Source organism: Squalius cephalus, assembly GCF_949319135.1.
Source record: "Squalius cephalus genome assembly, chromosome: 6".
NCBI classification, from domain to species: Eukaryota; Metazoa; Chordata; class Actinopteri; order Cypriniformes; family Leuciscidae; genus Squalius; species Squalius cephalus.
This window is the reverse complement of record NC_137127.1, coordinates 4,340,051-4,360,100: the sequence shown is the minus strand read 5'-3', so window position 1 is coordinate 4,360,100 and position 20,050 is coordinate 4,340,051. Positions and strand designations below refer to the sequence as shown.

The 20,050-nt window shown below is 39.4% G+C and overlaps 1 protein-coding gene across 1 annotated transcript in view; it reads right to left on the bottom strand.

Moving 5' to 3' along the window:
- Window positions 1-1,245: 1,245 nt before the first annotated feature.
- The window catches only part of gmps (guanine monophosphate synthase), a 28,777-nt gene continuing 9,972 nt past the window's right edge, over window positions 1,246-20,050 (bottom strand). The window contains exons 5-16 of the mRNA XM_079873900.1: window positions 19,877-19,980; window positions 19,555-19,748; window positions 16,711-16,876; window positions 15,949-16,100; window positions 15,502-15,675; window positions 14,305-14,410; window positions 13,445-13,560; window positions 12,833-12,958; window positions 9,481-9,596; window positions 7,781-7,911; window positions 6,594-6,766; window positions 1,246-3,666 (exon numbers count right to left, since the gene is read on the bottom strand). Of these exons, the coding sequence (XP_079730026.1) occupies window positions 3,565-3,666; window positions 6,594-6,766; window positions 7,781-7,911; window positions 9,481-9,596; window positions 12,833-12,958; window positions 13,445-13,560; window positions 14,305-14,410; window positions 15,502-15,675; window positions 15,949-16,100; window positions 16,711-16,876; window positions 19,555-19,748; window positions 19,877-19,980 (1,660 nt within the window). The 3' untranslated portion in view covers window positions 1,246-3,564. The remainder of the gene's footprint in view (window positions 3,667-6,593; window positions 6,767-7,780; window positions 7,912-9,480; window positions 9,597-12,832; window positions 12,959-13,444; window positions 13,561-14,304; window positions 14,411-15,501; window positions 15,676-15,948; window positions 16,101-16,710; window positions 16,877-19,554; window positions 19,749-19,876; window positions 19,981-20,050) is intronic.

The following is a 20,050-nucleotide window of genomic DNA, read 5'->3' as shown; positions in this document are numbered from 1 at the left end:
CATTACGTTTGTGTATTCTGTGAAGAAACTCTAGATAGATTATCTATTTAGAAAACTGGAATGTACTCTCAAAGTGCCAGAGGACTTACAGTATGGCATGATTTTTGTTAATATTTGATGTCAGTCCCTCACACGCTTTAGACGTATCTGTCTCTCCAAGAGCATCTAGTGAAACATCTGTGAAACCTGTGAATTTTTTTTTTTCAAACATTGAAAACATTTTAATTGCAGCTCATTGTGGGAGTGTGTGATCTGCATGCTTCAGCTCGTTCAGGGACAGCGCTGGTGTCGTTTAGCTCTATCACACGCTTCAGACTGTATCTTTCCTTTCCTGTGGGATCTGGCTGTTTGTGGATGTGCTTGTCACTACATGTCCGACACACACCTGATCCCTCTTCCCAGGTGAACGGGAGAAACACACACAAGCACACTGTAGTTCACAAACAAGAGCCTCACGTTACACAATATCTCTCAACGCTTCAATGGTTTAACAGCAGCTTTAACAGAACATGTCAAATGTCCTCATCTGTGTCTGTTTAAACGGACGGGTTTGAGGCTTAAAGAGTCAAACGTTGAAGTATTTTCAACATCAACCGAAAACACCTGAATCAAAGATCATTCTGGGAAATGTGCAAAGACATTTAAATGCTGCTTTAAAGAATTTACCGAAAAGTGTCCCGTTACCCGACTTCAGCCTGACTTGTGACAGGTCTGGTGCTGTGGTTAGGTTTAAGGGTGGGTTAAAGGGATAGTTCACCCAAAATCATCATTTACTGAGTAAATGAGTAATTGATGACAGAATTTTTGCATTTTTGGGTGAACTATCCCTTTAATGGAATGGACAGTGTTGTAATTACAGCTGTAATGTTTAAAAACAAAAGCACAATGTAAACCATGCATTGTATCAAATTATTAGTTAATCATATATCAATGTTTGTACAGGGTATGTAGCTAAATATCATTTATATATATATATATATATATATATATATATATATATATATATATATATATATATATATATATATATATATATATATATATATATATATATATATATATATAGCACATTTAATATAAAGCGGGACCGAATTTCCTAATAGATTTGAGCAGTTGATAAAGCACAACATAACACTTATTACATTACTTACACCAGCGGCCAGAGTAGATGACTAAATATTTAAAGCAATTTTTTTTTTGTTATATGAAATGCTGATTATAAAAACAGATTTTTTTTTTCAGCAAATTGTAATAAAGATACATGCAAAAACAGCTAAAGAATTTATGTAAAATATCTTTGGATTAAGATGCTAGTCGTGGTATTATGGGCTTCAATAGTGACTGTCCACTAGCGGGCGCTTTTGAGCTCGTGCTGAACCTCAATACTGAGAAACAACTCATTTTCCACACATAAACAGCCAGTAAATGACCAGATTTCATAGTAAATGCCCAATTATGTTTTTGTAAACTGAAATAAAGCCACATAAATAATAGATGAGAAACTTAAAAGAACTCGGAAGCTATTCAAAATAATAAACACTATAATAGTATATCAATAATCACTGATCTGTGACTGATTCCAATGAATATTGAGACATTTTGCAAAGTTACATTTTTGATTTTGTTATTTCTTCTTAAGAAAGACAAAAATTAATAGTGATGAAAGCCAAAATGTGAAATGCCGTGGATGAATATTTACAGAGTAATCCACTATTTTGTGGAGGATGGTCAAAAAACTGATAATTTTCACCTGAGATTTGGAGCCAAATTATGGGGAAAATATGGCAGCATCATAATTTCATTTGTACTGGTCTATTTGTAATGTGATTTGCACCATATTTTCTAGTATTAGATATTTTAGCTCTTTTGAATTAGCTATGAATCAAATCAAATGAATATATAATCAATGAATGAATGATCTTGTGATGAGAGAAATCTGAACACAGAGTTCTTTATTAAAGCTCAGTTTGCATTATACAAATATCAGTTTCAAACTGCATGCGGTGGCTTGGTCTGAGGCACAATACTAAGGTAAAACAGCATTGTTCATGTTTAGACATGAGAAAAACAAAAAAAAAAGAGGCATGGGGGGTCAACATAGAATTGCATAAATTAAACTGAATATATGTAATATTGCAGTTTACCCACTTAACTTGTTAGTTGTATTTTTAATAGACAAGTAAAATATACACATGATAAATGTGACACTGAGAAAAAGACATTAAGAGCAATTAAGACAAGGGAGTAAGTTCATCTTGCATTGAGTTTTTTTGCTATCGTGACAACAGAAGGTTTTGAAACGAAATCTTTGAAGACAATAAATACCGAGCATGTAATTCATTTCACAACAATTCTCTACATCATAAATCAGACAGAGGGTCGGACACCGATCGCCTTTTGAACGGCCCTCTCTCTATACAGACAAGTACACCCTCAGTTAAAGGAGTGGAATATTAAAAACGAGGCCACACACACACGGGAGGATCCAACGTTCAAATTCATTTAAGCCCAACTTAGCTCAAAAAGGACTTGGAGTACTTCCCTGTCAATCACCTATTCTTCCTCCCTCCGTAAATCTCTTTTCCTTTGCCTTCAGAAACACTATTGCTCTACAAAGCACAAAAAATACCAAGGCCTTTATTGGTGAAAATAAGTACACTGTTGATCTTACGCGTTTATAAGACCAGCCCAGGCAAACTCATTTAAAATGCAGACATCAGATATTACACTTAGCACTATTCAAATGTTAATATTAATCCTTTTCTTGAAATGAGAGAAGAAAATAATGCAGCATAAAATAAAGTCACATCCCTGAAAAACAAAGTAACCCCCAAAAAAGAAATAAAAGAAAACAGGCACAAATTTCAGGAAGCCTCCAGATTTAGGAGTCTCCTTCACAGCAAAACCTCTGTGATGAACCAACCCGTCCACAGCGTGGAGAGCGGCTGTCTGATCTCATCTGTATTTGGCAAATAAACTTCGATTGGTCACGGTTTAAAGAACTACTACTGCTAATCTTCACCTGCCACTTCCATAGAGGAGTTCAGGTGGCAAATCCAAACCCAAATCAACACTGGGAAAGAGAAAACAAGCTTTTAAAGGCAGAAAGCGGCTTGCTTTAAAAAAAAAAAAGGTGGTTTTGTTCGTGTCGTGCTGCACATGGACAGAAGACCGCCTTGTAACAACAGAAAGCATGGAGGAGTGACCTGTCACAATGCATTAAACACAGAGAGCTGATACAAAAAACTAATCCAATGCATCATCATCATTATTCTCAGTGAAGAGGATAACAACAACAACAATTATAATACCAATAATATTACAACCGACCCCAAAAAAAGTGGCCGGACTGAAGTAGCGATGTCAGCTTAGCGCCGATCACAGTACAACCTGCCATTGTCGGGAATGTTCCGGTCTCATTGGGACAATGCCAGGGCGGCGTGCCTAAAGGGGTCGCGGGAGTGGAGACGAGGGGTTCGGGGGGGGAATGTTACAGTACCGGGAGAGGGGGAGGTAGAAGAGGAGTCGACGAGGAGAAATCTGAAGGTACAAGAGTCCACAGCTCTACTCCCATTCGGTGGTTCCCGGGGGCTTGGACGTCAGGTCGTACATCACCCTCGAGATGCCGGGGATTTTCTTGATCTCGTTGACCATTTTGAGCACCACCTGTGGCCAGAGGAGCACGAGTTAGTGGATGGGAATGATGGAAGGAGGGTGTGTGTTAGGGCTGAACCATATATCGTTTTAGCATCAATGCCGTGATGTGCGCATCCGCAAGTTTATTTATAAAGCACATTTCATACACTATGGCAAGTCAAAGTGCTTTACATAGAAAGGAGTTAAAATTTCACACTATGGCAATTCAAAGTGATTTGCATAGAAAATAAGCACAAGATAAAAGCAATTCTAAAAGGAATGAATTAGAGTAAAATGAATTAAAGTAGTAAAAAGATGATGCATAGTAGGGCTGTAGTACTCGAGTCCGGACTCGAGACCGGTTTTCTATGGTCTCGGACTCGCTGGTATTCGGACTCGGACTTGTCTCTGTCTCGGCCAATGGTCTTGCCAAATATGGCTTTTGGTCTCGACCGAGTCCAGGTGTCTTTATTATGTTCCCAGTAATCACACATACGTCGCCGCAATATTAAAACAAAATATTATTGGAGGGAAAGTGAAACACTGGCCACCTAATAACTATGGGCATTTCGGCTCTTTTTTGTGAGCCGGCTCGTTTCACTCAGCTCACTGAAAAGAGCCGGCTCTTTTGACTCACAAACGGCTCTTTAAAAAAATAAATGTTTAAATAAACTCGCTGAAAGTCCACCGCTAGTGCAACGTGAATATTCACATTTTTAATTGTCCATAACACCCCGAAAACTAGCCTGCTTGCCTTGCACATCTAATTAATGGGCAAAGTTTTCCGACTTTTTTTCTTACCTTTCTTTCTTTGCCTATTCCACGAGTGGTAGGCTCCAATGACTGGCTGTTTTAAAATATAGCTAATATCGAAACAAAATAACCCAGCTCATAACTTGCAGGTTTGCTTAGTGGCAAACTTTTTTCATTTGATTGCTTCAGCCGCCACCCGCCCGAATTAAATTAAAATATTATTTTTCGTCACGTCATCCGCGGTTTATCCGCATCTATTGTGTGTGTGTGTGTGTGTGTGTGTGTGTGTGTGTGTGTCTGTGAGTTGGCTCGGCCCTCCCTCATGCAGTTTAATTGGTTGACATCGCGTGTATGATTGACAGGAACAGAATGTAAGGCTGATCAGACGGTCGAAACGAATGTGTGTCCTCCTTTAGGCCTATATAATTATTTAAATTTTTTTGTTGTTCTTTGAATTAGTCAATTATTTTAAATAAAATAAAAATTATTAATTATTTCATTATTACATAATGATTTAATTTCTATAGGCTAGCCTATATTTTTTTAGCGGACTTTTTTTTCCTGTCCTGGACTCGGTCTTGACTTGGACTCGAACCTCTTTGGACTCGGTCTTGACTTGGACTCGAACCTCTTTGGACTCGGTCTTGACTTGGACTCGAACCTCTTTGGACTCGGTCTTGACTTGGACTCGACTAGTCCTGGTCTTGGACTTGTCTTGGACTCAACAAAGGTGGTCTTGACTACAGCCCTAATGCATAGAATAAACTTCTCATTTGGCAAAACTTATTTTGCATCTTTCAATTTCCCCAATTAAGTGGTTTATGTTTCTCTCTTACCCGATTCTCAGAGCCATTTAAGTTCAGTTTAGAATCAAAAGGAAGAACACAGTGCAGTCAGTCGGACGTTCAGTGGATACTGACTTTACTGACTATGAGGGTTTGTGTTATGGCTGAACGATATATCGTTTTAGCATCGATATTGTGATGTGCGCATCCGCAATAGGCAAATCGCAAGATGTATAGGCATCTTAGTTGATCCGTACCGGCCAGCTGTACCCGAATTCAGAACACATGTGATTCGCGGATTATTTGCAAAGTTTAACCATCATAGACAGGGTTCCCACACCTTGGTTAACTTCAAATTCAAGGACTTTCCAGGTCCAATACCAAATTCAAGGACTTAATGTGGGGACACATTTGTTGTGTCCAACAACAAACGTTGGGGTAGCATCGTAGTAGTTTCGTGCGCGTGTAGTATCGTGCGCGTGTGAACGTCATGGCAACGTACAACACAAAGTACCTCACGCAGGAAACACAACGTAACGCATAAATGCGCGTAACTAACGTAAATCAAGTAAGCTAGTGTGCATAGGCCACGAAGTGTTGGCAAAATAACACATTAGCTGACCACAGGGAATAACATGGAATTTTTTCCAGAAAATGTTTTGCACAAAATAAATTCAAGCACTTTCAAGGACCTGTATCTATTTAAGTTTATTTTCAAAAACTTTCCAGGGCCTTGAATTTTTTTTCTCAGATTCACAAACTTTCAAGGATTTCAAGGACCCGTGGGAACCCTGCATAGAGTAAAAGTTTAGAAGAGCGAGAAGACTCGTGAATGTCGAATTCAGGTCTCTTTCTCTCTCTTTTTTTAGCTTAAACGGACACGTGCACGCAAAATGAAGTCAAAATGCCCGGAGTATCCTTGTAAACACAGTCGGTTATGTGTTGTAAAAAATTGAGAAAGGAAACGGATGCATGTCATTTATAATAGGTCTGTGCATTCGTCTTAAAGGGACAGCAGCCTAATGTACATGAGCTGTTTGTGTCGCCAATAATGAAAATGACTTTTGATAAATTGTATTAATTAATAATATTAGTTATATTTAATTCACACAGTGAAGACTGTTATTTTACATTTGATTATACAATTTCTATACCTGAATACTGTTAGATTTACCTGAAAAACATAAACCACTACTTGTTTCAATTGTATCTTTCTTTTGTTGTATTTAGCTATGCTTGCAATTTGTTTATAATTTTCTATGCAGATTCATTCCTCTTCCTCCTTAGAATGATTCATTCTTTTCATATAGGGCTATTCAAATCATCTGGTGAAATTGTTTTTATATTGCAATATTTATCGCAATGTACGTTTTTAGTGTAGTCCTAGTTAGTGTGTGGATGGAGGATCTGGTCTCTCACCTCTTCAGGGATCTGGTTGTCTGGAGTCGCAGCGATGCCGGTCATGAAGTCGCTGGTGATGAAGGTTCTGATGACGACGGACCGTCTGCAGGACGGCTGCTTCTGAAGCGGGTCACGGTCAAAGTGCAGTGGGGTGAGGATGACTGGCATCTGGCTGATTTTACTCGAGTAGCCTGGATGTAAAGCACAATACATAACGGTTATGCTAGTATATAAACAGCATTCATAAACAGTGATGTGTACATAAACAATCTAGTCTAGCCGACATGCCAACATAGTTGGTGGATGAAAATGATGAAATGAAAATGATCCCATCATTTACTCACCCTCAATCCATCCAAGGTGTGTATGACTTTCTTTCAGCCGAACCTAATCAGAGTTATATTAAATAATATCCTGGCCATTCCCAGCTTTGTAATGCCATTGAAGTGTGCCCAAGTTTTTGAAGCAAAAAAAGTGCATCCATCCATCATAAAAGTAAGTTAATAAACGCCTTCTGAAGCGAAGCAATGGGTTTCTGTAAGAAAAATATCCATATTTAAAACTTTATAATCTAGGGCTTATAGATTCACAAGAGAGTCGAGTTTCGGCAGAAAGATTACTTTTATGATGGATGGATGCGCTTTTTAAAGACACTTTAACTGCAGTTATAAAGCTTGGAAGAGCCAGGATATTATATAATATAACTCTGATTATGTTCGGCTGAAAGAAGAAAGTCATATACACCTAGGATGGCTTGAGGGTGAGTAAATCATGGGATAGGTTTCATTTTTGGCTGAACTATTCCTTTAATGCTGGTTGCCACCCGTCATAAAACGGGAAAAAGACAACAATGACGTCATGTGTAGCTACTACTGCCGCACAGAATCATTATGGAGGAGATCGACAAAAGCGACAGTCCACAAGCATCCAAAAAGATGTGGCTTGTCAGTGTGGGACTTTTTTTGGATGCCTGTTCACACCAGATGATAATCATAACTTTAAATAGGTATAAAAACAGAACAACAGTAACATTTGTTGTCTTTGACTGATGTTGTCCATAACCAAGCAGATTTTCCCCTCGGAGACGTAGCTGTGGTACAAGTGTTTACACAGCGCTCGCAGTAGCCATAGCTGTGGTGGGAGTGTTTACACATGTAAAGGTTATGACAATAATAAAGTAGACAGTGGAGACAGCCAGCTCTTACCGGACTCCCTTAAAATGGAGTGTGCTACAAAATCTGCCTGTCTCAGCGTGCTCAGGACACCAGTGGTCAGGAAGGTGGGCGTGATGTCAGTGGGCGGCTCCTTAACATGTGACCCAAAGACGTAAACAACTCTGAAGGAAGAGATGAACAAGGGACACAAGAGGGACATCGTCAGAAAACATATTAAAGGGATAGTTCATGTGAATAAAAGCCTAAAATGAAATATGTGCATCATATAAAGCGAACGAGTCCCTTCACTAAACCGCTCAATTCATATGAATTAGTTTTACGATCTCTTTATGAACTTTTTGAAGCGTCAGAGTGGTAGTTGCGTAGCTGTCAATGGAGGGACAGAAAACTTTCTGATTTCATTACAAATATCTTTATCTGTGTTTCGAAGATGAACGGGTTTGGAATGACATAAGGGTGATTGAATAGCCTGGGAAAACCCAGACAAACTTCCGGCAAATTTAGATTTGCTCTGTAAGTAGTCTGGCAAAGAGCTCATTCAAGCCGATTTCTAATCCGTCCAAATCGCGGCACTAATCAGAAACGTTGAGGCGGGCTTTACACAATGACGATCGCTCTGATTGATTTTAGGTCTATCCAATTGCGCCCAGAGGCATTTGAGCGACGTCCGTTCAACTTTTAAATGCATTATTATATTCAAAAACACATGAGGACAGTCTCCATGAAAGACCCACTGGCAGATGAACGTGCTACTACATTTCTCTCCGAAACGGTAGGAAATTAAATTAGATTTATTAGAGGATTTTAACTGTGACGAGATGATTGACAGGGCAGTTTACGTGACAGGATGCACGTGACAGATCCGTCCGATAAATATGACGAAGTAGTATGTCCCAAAGCTTGCCTACTTTTTTGCTACACATTCAAAAGTAAATACCTTTTCTTCACAAAAAGAGTACATACTTTTATGGCGTAGTGTAACTTAGGCGAATTGGGACGCAGCATGTGGCTTTACACGATGACGATCGCTCTGATTGGTTTTAGGTCTAGCCAATTGCGCCTAGAGGCATTTGAGCGACGTCCGTTGGTGACGCCCCTTTGGAAATGAGTTATTAATGAAGCTTTGCCAGACCATAACTCAGTTACTACTGAGAATGGTCTGGTTTTAACCAGGCTAGTGATTAAATGGTGACAGAATTTCTGTTTTGGGTGAACTATCCCTTAAAGACACATATTAAAAGGACTATTTCACACATAAATAACTTTTTTAATGTGTTTGAAAAAAGTATTTCATTCTCACCAAGGCTGCATTTAATATTTGATCAAAAAACTTTAATAATATTTTAAAATGTAATTTATTCCTGTGATCAAAGCTGAATTTTCAGCATCATTACTCCAGTCTTCAGTGTCACATGATCCTTCAGAAATCATTCTAATATGATGATTTGCAGCTCAAGAAACATTTATGATTATTATCAATGTTGAAAACAGTTGTGCTGCTTCATCTTTTCGTGCAAAGCATGATACATTCTTTTCAGGATTTTTTGATAACGGAAAGCTTTTGTAACATTATAAATATCTTTTGATCAATTTAATGCATCCTTTCTAAATACAAGTATTAAGGATAATGAAGGGGTGGATGGGACAATGGGATATGAGGGGACAATGAATACTCCCATAGTTCTTCAACACGGTTGGTGGAGCAAAGTGACATACGGATGTGCCATTACCTGTTGATGGAGTGACAGATCCGTGGGATGAGTCTGGCCAGGAACATCAGTGAATCCCAGTGAGGAGCCTCTTTACTGCTCACCCCACACACATAACTGTACGACCGGGAGTCGCCCTGTACACACGGATCATATGGAATCATGTTCCAACATCTCAGGAAAGACAAAAATATCCATTTTAAACATTTGTGCAAAAGTGTGGAGAAGACACACCAACTGTTTAACTATTAACCATTAGCAACAACAACACGCATAAATACAGCGCACGGTATTTAAAACTCTCTGGCCCCGTGTGTGTCAGCATGTCCCAGCTCAGAGTCTGGAGACCGGGGTAATTTTAGCACAGCCGTGGTTTAGGAGACGGCTGTTTGTAAGAGGAACACCCAGCCATGCATCATCAGCCAATGTGGTGAGACGCAGACGGCTCTGTCTGGACCAGTGAGTGAGAACAGAAGTAAACCAGCCTCCTCTAGCACTAGGATTGAAAACCTGTTTATAAATACAAACATCATGAGCCGTGCACATAGCAGCAGAGGAACGCTCACTCTATATGCTGATATGATACAGACTGTCCTGCACTGAAAGCACAGCTCCGTGACATTCTCATCAGAACTATAAATAACATCAAAATTAAACAAAGCAGTAGAGAGCGAATTAGCAAAACTGTGTGTGTGTGTGTGTACTTGTATCTTGAGTTTTAGACCATTGGAGTGAGGACAAAGAGAGTAAAGTGAGGACATTTTGGCCGGTCTTCACTTTCTGAAAGCCTTTAAATGCCTGTTTGAGGGTCAAGACTTGGTTTTAGGGATAAGGTTATAATGAGGTTAAGGGTCGGTTTAGGGTCAGGTGTCGGGTTAGGCACTTAGTTGTGATGGGTAAGGTTAGGGTAAGCGGCTAGAGATTGCATTGTGTCAATGAATGTCCTCATAAAGATAGATGTGTGTGTGTTTGTGTGGAATGAAAGAGTATGTTTGAAAGGCTAACCACAGAAATTTTGACATTTTGTCGCTATGCAGCCAGACAGGTCATTCTGTCTTCCAGACAGAGTTAGAGTTTGTTGTTTTGGAGACGATATAAACTGAACCTAAAACAAGTGAGCAGTGTTGGACAGGGGTCATCGTAGGCTCTCTGATTGGTCGGCAGTTACGCATTAGCCACAGAGTGCAATGTACTGTGTTGTGACGCATTCCTCTCATAGCTATCATAAAAATGTTGTGACTTAAGCCGCTTTCCGACCGGAGGAACCTTTTCACAGTTCCTAGAACTATCGGCTAAAGTACCCGGATGTCGGCGTGTTCGCACCGCAGGAACTAGGAACGATTTTAGTTCTAGGAACTCCATTTGGAGGAACTAATTTAGGTCCTACTTCAGAGTAGGGTCTAAACCAGCACTATAGGAACTATCCGTGACGTTAGTGTATGCTGATTGACCGAACGCACGCGGAACACCAGCACCCGCCATTTTTAAAACAGCTAAAATGTAAACACACAGATTATAGCCTATATATTTACTCCATAAACTATACAAACATGGAAAACATTGATAGATGGGTCTCTAAACCTTTATGCTGAAGAGAACATCCAACGCAACTCTGAGGGGACCAAGCCAAACATGATTATGTTTATCTGTCCAGCTAGCAACACTGGACATCAACCACACGGCATAGGCTAATAACCTTTTTTTCATATACTGTCTACTTTCTATAACAGTTCTATCTAATAACATGTTAAACAGTACTGTTAGACAGATTGCTAACTAATAAACAGAGAATGCGAGCATTGTTTGCTCTGGCGTTCTCAGCGCCGCCAAAATATAGGTCCGTCGTGCCGTCAAAATAAAAGTCACCGTGCTTGCGTCACTCCCTTACCCCTCCTACCAGTTCCTATGGCCACTTGGCCAGTGCGAACGCAAACAGCAAAACCGAGTTTGGGGGGGGGGGGGAGTAGTTCTTAGAACTGTTTAGAAGTGGACAGTTCCTAGAACTAAGTTCCTGTAACTACTTGGTCGGAAAGTGGCTTTAGTGTTGACCTTCTGTTGGCTCAGACCAGACGGGATAGCCTTCGTTATCCTTGTGCATCGATGAGCCTTGGTTTCCGGTCACCGGTTTGTGGTTTGTTGGTAAACTCTCACCACTGCTGACCGAGAGCAACACACAAGCCTTGGCGTTTATCATCGCAGTCAGGCAGACACCTCTCCATCTTCTTTATTTTTTCATAAATCATTACTAATGGTCACCCTTTATGCCTGCCAGTGCGTTTTTCAAATATTTAACCAATGAAAAATATTAAAAAGAGCCTGTGACTAAACTTCATAACTCCATTGGATTCTTAACCTGTCAGTCAAACCTCATAACTCCGCCTCTATCGTGAATGAAGTGTGACGAGGGTAAATAAAGAACTGGTTGTTTGAATAAATACAGAGTTTTGTTTATTCAAGAAACACTATTATATAAAGGCTAATGTTTTAAGTATTTGAGGAACAGAGAAGAGTGTTTTAGTCCAGCATTTGTTGTTGATAGCCAATCTGTCTTAAATCTTTTATATTCTGGACAAACGACAGAAAAAACTGAGCTACAGTGAACTTTTCTAAACCTGTAAGTTTATGAAATTGCTGCGTTCTAATGACGGGAGAAAATCCATATGTCCGACATTCATGGATCAAAAACCTTTTAACTTCATTTGAGCTTGATTTTTGGTAAAATGCTAATAATATGACAAGCAAATATCTAACCATTTATAAACACACAGTGTTTAACTATTTAAAAAAAAAAAAATCACCAAGAGCAACACACAAGCCTTGGCGTTTCAGAGATACTCTGACCCAGTCGCCTTGCCATAACAATCTGTTGAGTACGAGAGCTGATCTTTTGCTTACCATCTAATTTACCCAGACCTTAATATGTGGTCTTGTTAGGAGATCTTGCTTCATCTGTGACAGGTCATAATATTTTGTCTCATCAGTATATAACACTTAATTCCTATGCACACTGACATGCTAGTTAAAAGCCAGAGAATTTGCCTGCTGGCAGTTTAGAACGTAATAAGCAACCGAGTCTTTTATATAGATCAGTGATTAAGACTCAAGTCAAATAGTAACCTCATAAAAGCGGGTTAATTTGACATGGAAAGAGTCACCAACCATGTCCTGCCCTGTTTGCATGTGGAATAAATGAATCATGGCTGACTCTAAGTGCAATTCTACAATACCATCTGTAATTGAAAAGTGAGACTGCATGCACACCACTATGTGTCAGTGCCAGTGAAAGACATTGTTCAATGCAACAAACAAAAAATATTGTGAATCATTCTTATGCTCGTTATGTCTGAAAGTACTGTCGGATGACAAGGCTTACCTGTACACCGACAGTTTTGATTGGCAGCAGAAAGGCATTTAGTGAATGAAGGCTGGTGATCTGCATGAGTTTCTCTTCCTCCTCGTCTGATATGCATGACTTCACTCTTTGAAGAAGGGTGTGAGGCTGGATGGATTAACATCAGAAGGATTGATATTTTATAGCATGCTATTTATAATCCAAAGGAACGACTGCGTGTGCTTTCAAGTGTCTACTTTCAACTTAATCGGAAAACTTACTGTTAAAGGTGCAGTGAGCGATTTCTGAGAAACGCCTTAAATCAACACAAAAACAAAACAGTTTTGTGAATGTTTGCTAGATGTCTGTTCTGTGTGTGTGTGCTGAAAAAGATATTGTAAATAGGAGAAAAAAAAGTGGATCGGACCAAACAGACCGAGCACCACAACACTTTTGTAGCCAATCAGCAAAAGGGGGCGTGTCCACTCATGATGGGGGTGGAGAGAAAGGTCAGAGGAATATAATTAGAAGAAGTAGATTTCAGATATCAACAGTGTTTCTCAGAAATCACTTACTGCACATTGAAGTTGAAAAGATCAACTATGTAAAGGTCAGAGCCAACAAGAAGCAATGTTTTAACACACATACACACACCTTTTTGACCATGGCGGAGAAGTCTGTGATGATTTTCAGGACGTTGTTGGTCTCGGCGAAGTCTTTACAGACGTAAGGCTCATCAGCACAGATCACTCTAATGGCCAGACCCGGACCTGCAACACATCACACACAGTTTCAGCAAAGCACATTTCAGAAGTCGTTAATCGCTACATGAAACGTTCAAAATGTACACTTGCATTAAACATTTTGGGGGTCACAGTAAGATTTTTGATTTAGAAAAAGGGTCTTGCAAAGCCTGCTTTTATTTGAACAAAAATACAGTAAAAACTGTAATATTGTGAAATATCATTTTCTATGTGAATATATTGTAAACTGTAATTTATTCCTGTGATCAAAGCTGAATTTTCAGCATCATTACTCCAGTCTTCAGTGTCACATGATCCTTCAGAAATCATTCTAATATGACGATTTGATGCTCAAGAAACATTTATGATTATTACCAATATTGTAAATGCTTTTACTGCTTTTTGTGGAAACCATAACACATTTTTTCAGGATTCTTTGATAAATAGAAAGTTCAAAATAACAGCATTATTTTAAAATGTATATTTTTTTATATATATAAAAGTCTTAGTCACTTTTGATTAAATTATTAAATGAATAATTTAAACACATTACTATCCCATGAGGCCACGGGAGAGGATTTGTGAATGACAGTGAAGCGACGTAATTGACGCTGATAGGTCACATGATAATGACAACATGGTGTATGAAGTACGTCCGAAAGGTACACTAAAAATTGACAACTTATGCAATTTGTTTTAACTACTTATTAGTGGAACTAAGGCAAATAATAAAGCAGAAACAGGGATTTTGGAGGTTTGTGATGGTCTTACCAGGGAAAGGGTGTCGGGAGACGATCTCTTCAGGGAGTCCCAGCTCTCGACCTAGTGCTCTCACTTCATCCTTGTGGAAATCCTTCAGTGGTTCGATTACTTTACCCTGAAGAGTTCAGAAGAATCAGCAAATTACAGTTATGAACAGTTTCTTCAACATGAAGAGGAAGAGACGCCCTATCGCGTGCCTCTATTCTGTCACACCGCAGGGGCTCTGAATATACTGCAGCCAAACACAACATAAAACCACTTTCCCTGCTTGACTTCACCTATATGGACAACAGAAACTGCATAAATGTAAAAATATTAAAAATAATAATAATTCACAAGCATCAGAGCTAAAGAAATTTAAGGGATACCAAATTACCAAGCTAAAGAGGAGGGGTGAGGAGAAAGAATATTTTATTTTAATTATTATTTCACTCTAATGCTAAAACACTGTAACAAAAGTTAAATTATCATCGCAGTCAGGCAGAAACCTCTTCATATTCTTTATCTTTTCATAAATCATTACTAATGGTCACCCTTTATGCCTGCCTGTGGGTTTTTCATATATTTAACCAATGAGAAATATTAAAAAGAGCCTGTGACTAAACTTCATAACTCCATTGGATTCTTAACCTGTCAGTCAAACCTCATAACTCCGCCTCTATCGTGAATGAAGTGTGACGAGGGTAAATAAAGAACTGGTTGTTTGAATGAGTTTTGTTTACTCAAGAAACACTATTGATATAAAGGCTAATGTTTTATGTATTTGAGGAACAGTGTTTTAGTCCAGCATTTGTTGTCGATAGCCAATCTGTCTTAAATCTTTTATAACATGAGATTCTGGACAAACGACAGAAAAAACTGAGCTACAGTGAACCTTTTTAAACCTATAAGTTTATGAAATTGCTGCGTTCTAATGACGGGAGAAAATCCATATGTCCAACATTCATGGATCGAAAGCCTTTAAACTTCATTTGAGCTTGATTTTTGGTAAAATGCTAATAATATGACATCTAACCATTTATAAATACACGGTGTTTAACTATTCTAAAAAATCATTAGGAAATGAAACAATGGAGAGTTACGGGACATTAATGAGGAAAGACAGGTTTGCCTTGCATTAGGACATGTTGCAGGCAGGACTCGAACCTGCAAACGCCATGTTGGCACCATTGCACAACACAAAATTGGCTGATGTTAAATCTTTACCTCGTCTCTGAGTTTGCGGATGAGCTCTGTGTCGTTGTGGTGAGTTTTGATCATTTCTGCCTTCCCACTCGCAAGGTGAGACGCACTCTCGATCAGGTCTGGCCTGAGCGTTCCTTGCGCCAAGAACACATCCTCTGGCTTCAGATTCATCTCTCCTATCACCTCATTCGCCACCTGTGAGAGACAGCACATCCAGGACTCACTGTTCTGCTCATATTATAGTCCGCTACACATTCAGATCACTTCGCAACTCAAAGAGACTTATAATAGCCCTATAATAGGTTTATTCTCCAGGCGAAGTCTTGTTTAATGTGTACACAAGACATTTTAGGCGAATCAATGGCGGATCCCTACACTAATATCATTACAGGACCATCTGATAATAATGACGACATCAATTCAGTTACCGCCGGACAGATAGTCATCTACAAAAGCAGAGCTACACACTTTTACAAATGTATCCCCAATGATCTTCCGCTTCTCTTCTGGATTGGTGGTCATGTTGAGTGTTTTGCTGATGCGTTTCCTGGGTGTGCGGTCCTCTTCTGATATTGGCAGGGTCGTTGTGCCGTTGTAAAAGGTGTGTGCTGCGTTTACAACTGTGAAGAAGAGAGAGTGATGCTATAGTTACAACACTGATGTGTGTTTCAGAACAAGTACAAATGAAGGGATGCACCGACGTATCGGGCAAGAATCATCATCAGCCGACAAAAGCAATTATTTTCACTATTGTTTAAAAACTGCCAATTATCTGTCAATCAAAAGGGGATGGAAAACATGTCAGACTGCAACTCGTACTGTGTGTAAAGAAAATGTCTCGTGTTGAATTTAATGCTGTCGACGTTAATGTGACAATAGTGCATTATTTGTATAATGTTCCCATCCAATAATTAAAAAGAGCTTTGTGCTCTGTTACTTCTGATAGGAAACAAAGTCTCAGCTTTCAAATTACTTCCATTTTATCACAAAATTCATAAATGGCAATAAATTGATGCTTCTAAATGTATCGCGACAGATTATTGACAGATATTGTTCTGAATAATTGGTATTGTGCATCTCTAGTAAAAATTTTTTTTTTTATTAAATTAATAAATAGACTTTAATAAAAGGCAATAAATAAATTTTAATAATGCATGAATAAAAAATATAATACATATATTAATCAATTTATGCTAAACAATTTACCAAAACGAACCTTCTGAATGTTACCTTTGAGTTTGATGCCGAGTTTAGTCAAGGCTTCCTCAACACTCTGACTCTCTCTCTTTCTCATGAAGCCGTTGTCGATGTGAACAGCGATCACTTGCTCCTGGTTTAGGGCTTTATTCAACAGGGCCGTGCACACGGTGGAATCCACACCACCACTCAATAACACCTGCACACACACACGCACACACACACACACACAAATCATGATTTAGGACTCACTTTGGTCTGTAAATGTAAACAAGACATCCAATAGACACAAGTGTTCAAATAGACAGAATAAACATTACACCAGAGATGACTTTGGGGGGAAAATTGCTATAATATTATGTACATTAATAGATTATAATCCAATATTAATCATCAGTTCACTCTCTAGAGAGAAGACCCACTTGGCAGAAGCTCAGAGAGGAAATCACCTTGCTTTAGGAAAGAGCAGTAACTAATTGGCATTTTTAATTAGTTGCCCTCATACACACACACACACACACAGCCTGGAGCAACAGCAATTAACAGAGAATTAGACAAATTAGAGTATTATGGCACTAATCACATATGTGCCTTCAATCAAACAAAAAGGCCTTTAATAGATAAAGGAAGACCAATATTGTATTGAGCCCACAATAACAGGGCTGTCACTTTTGTGAAAAAATCCTGTTCGATTTTTGAGACATAAGTGTTCATTGAATCGGATTTTCCATGTCTAAAGACGTTTCCATTTTAAACGCCAAATATGGGCAAATCCAAGGACAACTAACAGGCATTAGGACGAACGTAAAGCTTGGCACAAGTCAGCAAATATTCCTGATGATTTATTGGCGTGAAGTTTCGTGCACAATGACAAACAGGAGTGCAACATTCTCGGAAAACAATAAGCAGAGTGGACTGCCATAACATCAATGAACAACATCACTGCAGTCTTCAGCATGGCTGTGTTTATGATTAGAAATGTCAAACAAATTTCGCCTACGAAGGCGATTGTAGACCGTAGCCTGAATCTGTATCTGTATGCATGAGACTGTCTGAATACCGGCAGAATTCACAGTTTTGTAGTAAAAAGAGACACATTATGCAGAAGTATAATTTGCTGTTATGTGTGTTTGTCAGAGTTGCTGTGTGACGCGCGTTTGTGTATTGTGACGAGCTGGACGCTCTCCGAGAGAAGGCCGTTAAAATCGATCCCCTATTTTTGTTTTCGAAACTTGTGTTGGTTGGTCCGATCGATTATGCAATTGATTTTCGAACATAAAGTGACAGCCCTAAAGACCAATTTCGAGCCGACGTCACAGTTTCGTCACGGCGTTAGCTGGAGGCAAAACAAAGGGAAAACTGGAGGCGGCCAATACAAACCAGCACAGATTCGGCTACATGATAATGACTTAAATTATTATTATTGTAATTAAATATCTTGTTGTGGTGTTGGGTGCAAGAATCGACGGAGTACAGGCTCCAATTTGATATTTTATCGCATAATGTTTTTTAAATTATCGTGATTATTTGTGAATCATCTATGATTGTATACATTGTTTTGATTGATTGTGACTAGAAAGTGTAATCAAATACATAGTTAAAAAAATGAATATGCTGTATCTGGAATTTTTTTTTCTAGAAAATATTCACATCATTGAAATTGCACCGTAATGTCACTCTTTACATTGTCATCTTCTGTCTGGCCGTGGCGCTGGCTAGGCCGAACTGCGGATCGTAGACTAGACTACCACACAAGTCTTGTGACCATTTAGTACAGTTATAGATCGTCCATCCATTGAATGAGCGTGTATGCCGGGTAAGCCAATCTGGGATGTCCGTTAAAATTAACTTTTGCAAATAACAATCGCGGTCCTGGACAGTGAGTGACCTTGCACATTAAGATAAAATCGGATTTTCTCCAGTCGTTGTTAAAAAACAAAACTTGCAAACTAATGTTAGTGAAGCGGCCAGAGGGATCGTTCTGCCTCCACCTAAGCTCCGCCCACAAAAAAAACGTCACCATGTTTACCAACTGAAAAGGGGACTATAACTGACCAATGATTGTTTTAAAGGGACACCAGGCAAGCCTGAGTGTTTTTTCTCTACGAAGCTCCCCCTAGTGTCTGGTAGTAAATGCTTTCAAACACACTGTCGTAAAAACGAACTGTTGTCCCACCCCCTCGCCACGAGCAACCCAGCTGATCAGAGGAACCGGTTATTTCAAAACCAGTTATGTCTACCGAGGCAAGTAAAGCAATATTTTCTTTCCAACTGATGGCGATTTTGTTTGTTTTTATTGTGTTGTCATGCATACTAGTATTTTTACCGGGAACGAACGATATGAACGAGGCGAACTACTGCTTTCGTGTTTTGTTTTTTTGGGAGAGTGGGCATGAGCATAAAAAAACATATATATCGGAGGCTAATATTTGTCTAAAGCTATATTAGCAAGGTCTATAAGTTCATTTGGTAGAATGACGGTTTACCTTTGCTTGTCTAAGAAAACATCAGAACGTTTTTTCTAGCTCGATCATGATATGTGCAACATGTTTATTGCCTGTTATCAGACGCGTTGACTTAGCTAGCCGGGTTTTCGTTAGCCTGCCTCTGTGCTGGGGATGCTTGCCTTAAACTGATCCTGCTTCTCGCGATGTCTGAGACTTTGTGAGACTGAAGACTGAAGGACGCGGGTAGGGATACACCGAACGTGCAAGCGAGATATTCTTCCTACAGGCAGTAGGGGCGGGCGAGAGAGTCTTCATTCGCCCTGTAATGAGTCATTTAACCATATACCGACTTACGAAGATGATTAATTAACATGAAAACATTGCCTGGTGTCCCTTTAAATGTCAGGTTGAAGGGATTGACTGTACTTACCAGAACTTTGGATTTGTCCACCTTCTCTTTAATCTCCCTGATGCAGGACTGCTGACGGTTCTGTACGGTGAAGTTGCTGCTGCAGCCGGCAATCTCAAACAAGAAGTTGCGTAGCATGTCCGTCCCCCTCTCAGTCAGATCCACCTCTGGGTGAAACTGAGTGCCGTACAGTTTCTTCTGCTCATTAGCAATGCCTGAGACAGAGATGGACGTGGGAAATGTCTTAAACCACAAACACTCACAAGCAATAAAGCATCCAGACACACTCAGAAATGCCTTTTTAGGATATGAAGCACGTCCAGAAGTCCTCCGGTCCACCCACCTGCAACAATGTTTCCAGACTGTGCAACAATCTTGAATCCTTCTGCTACTTTGTCGACACTGTCTCCATGTGTCAGCAGAACGGGTTCCTCCTTTTGCAACCCCCTTGAAACACACAAAAGAGTTTCAGCACAAGATATTGCAGTGCAATCCACTTTTATCCTCACTTCTCCGT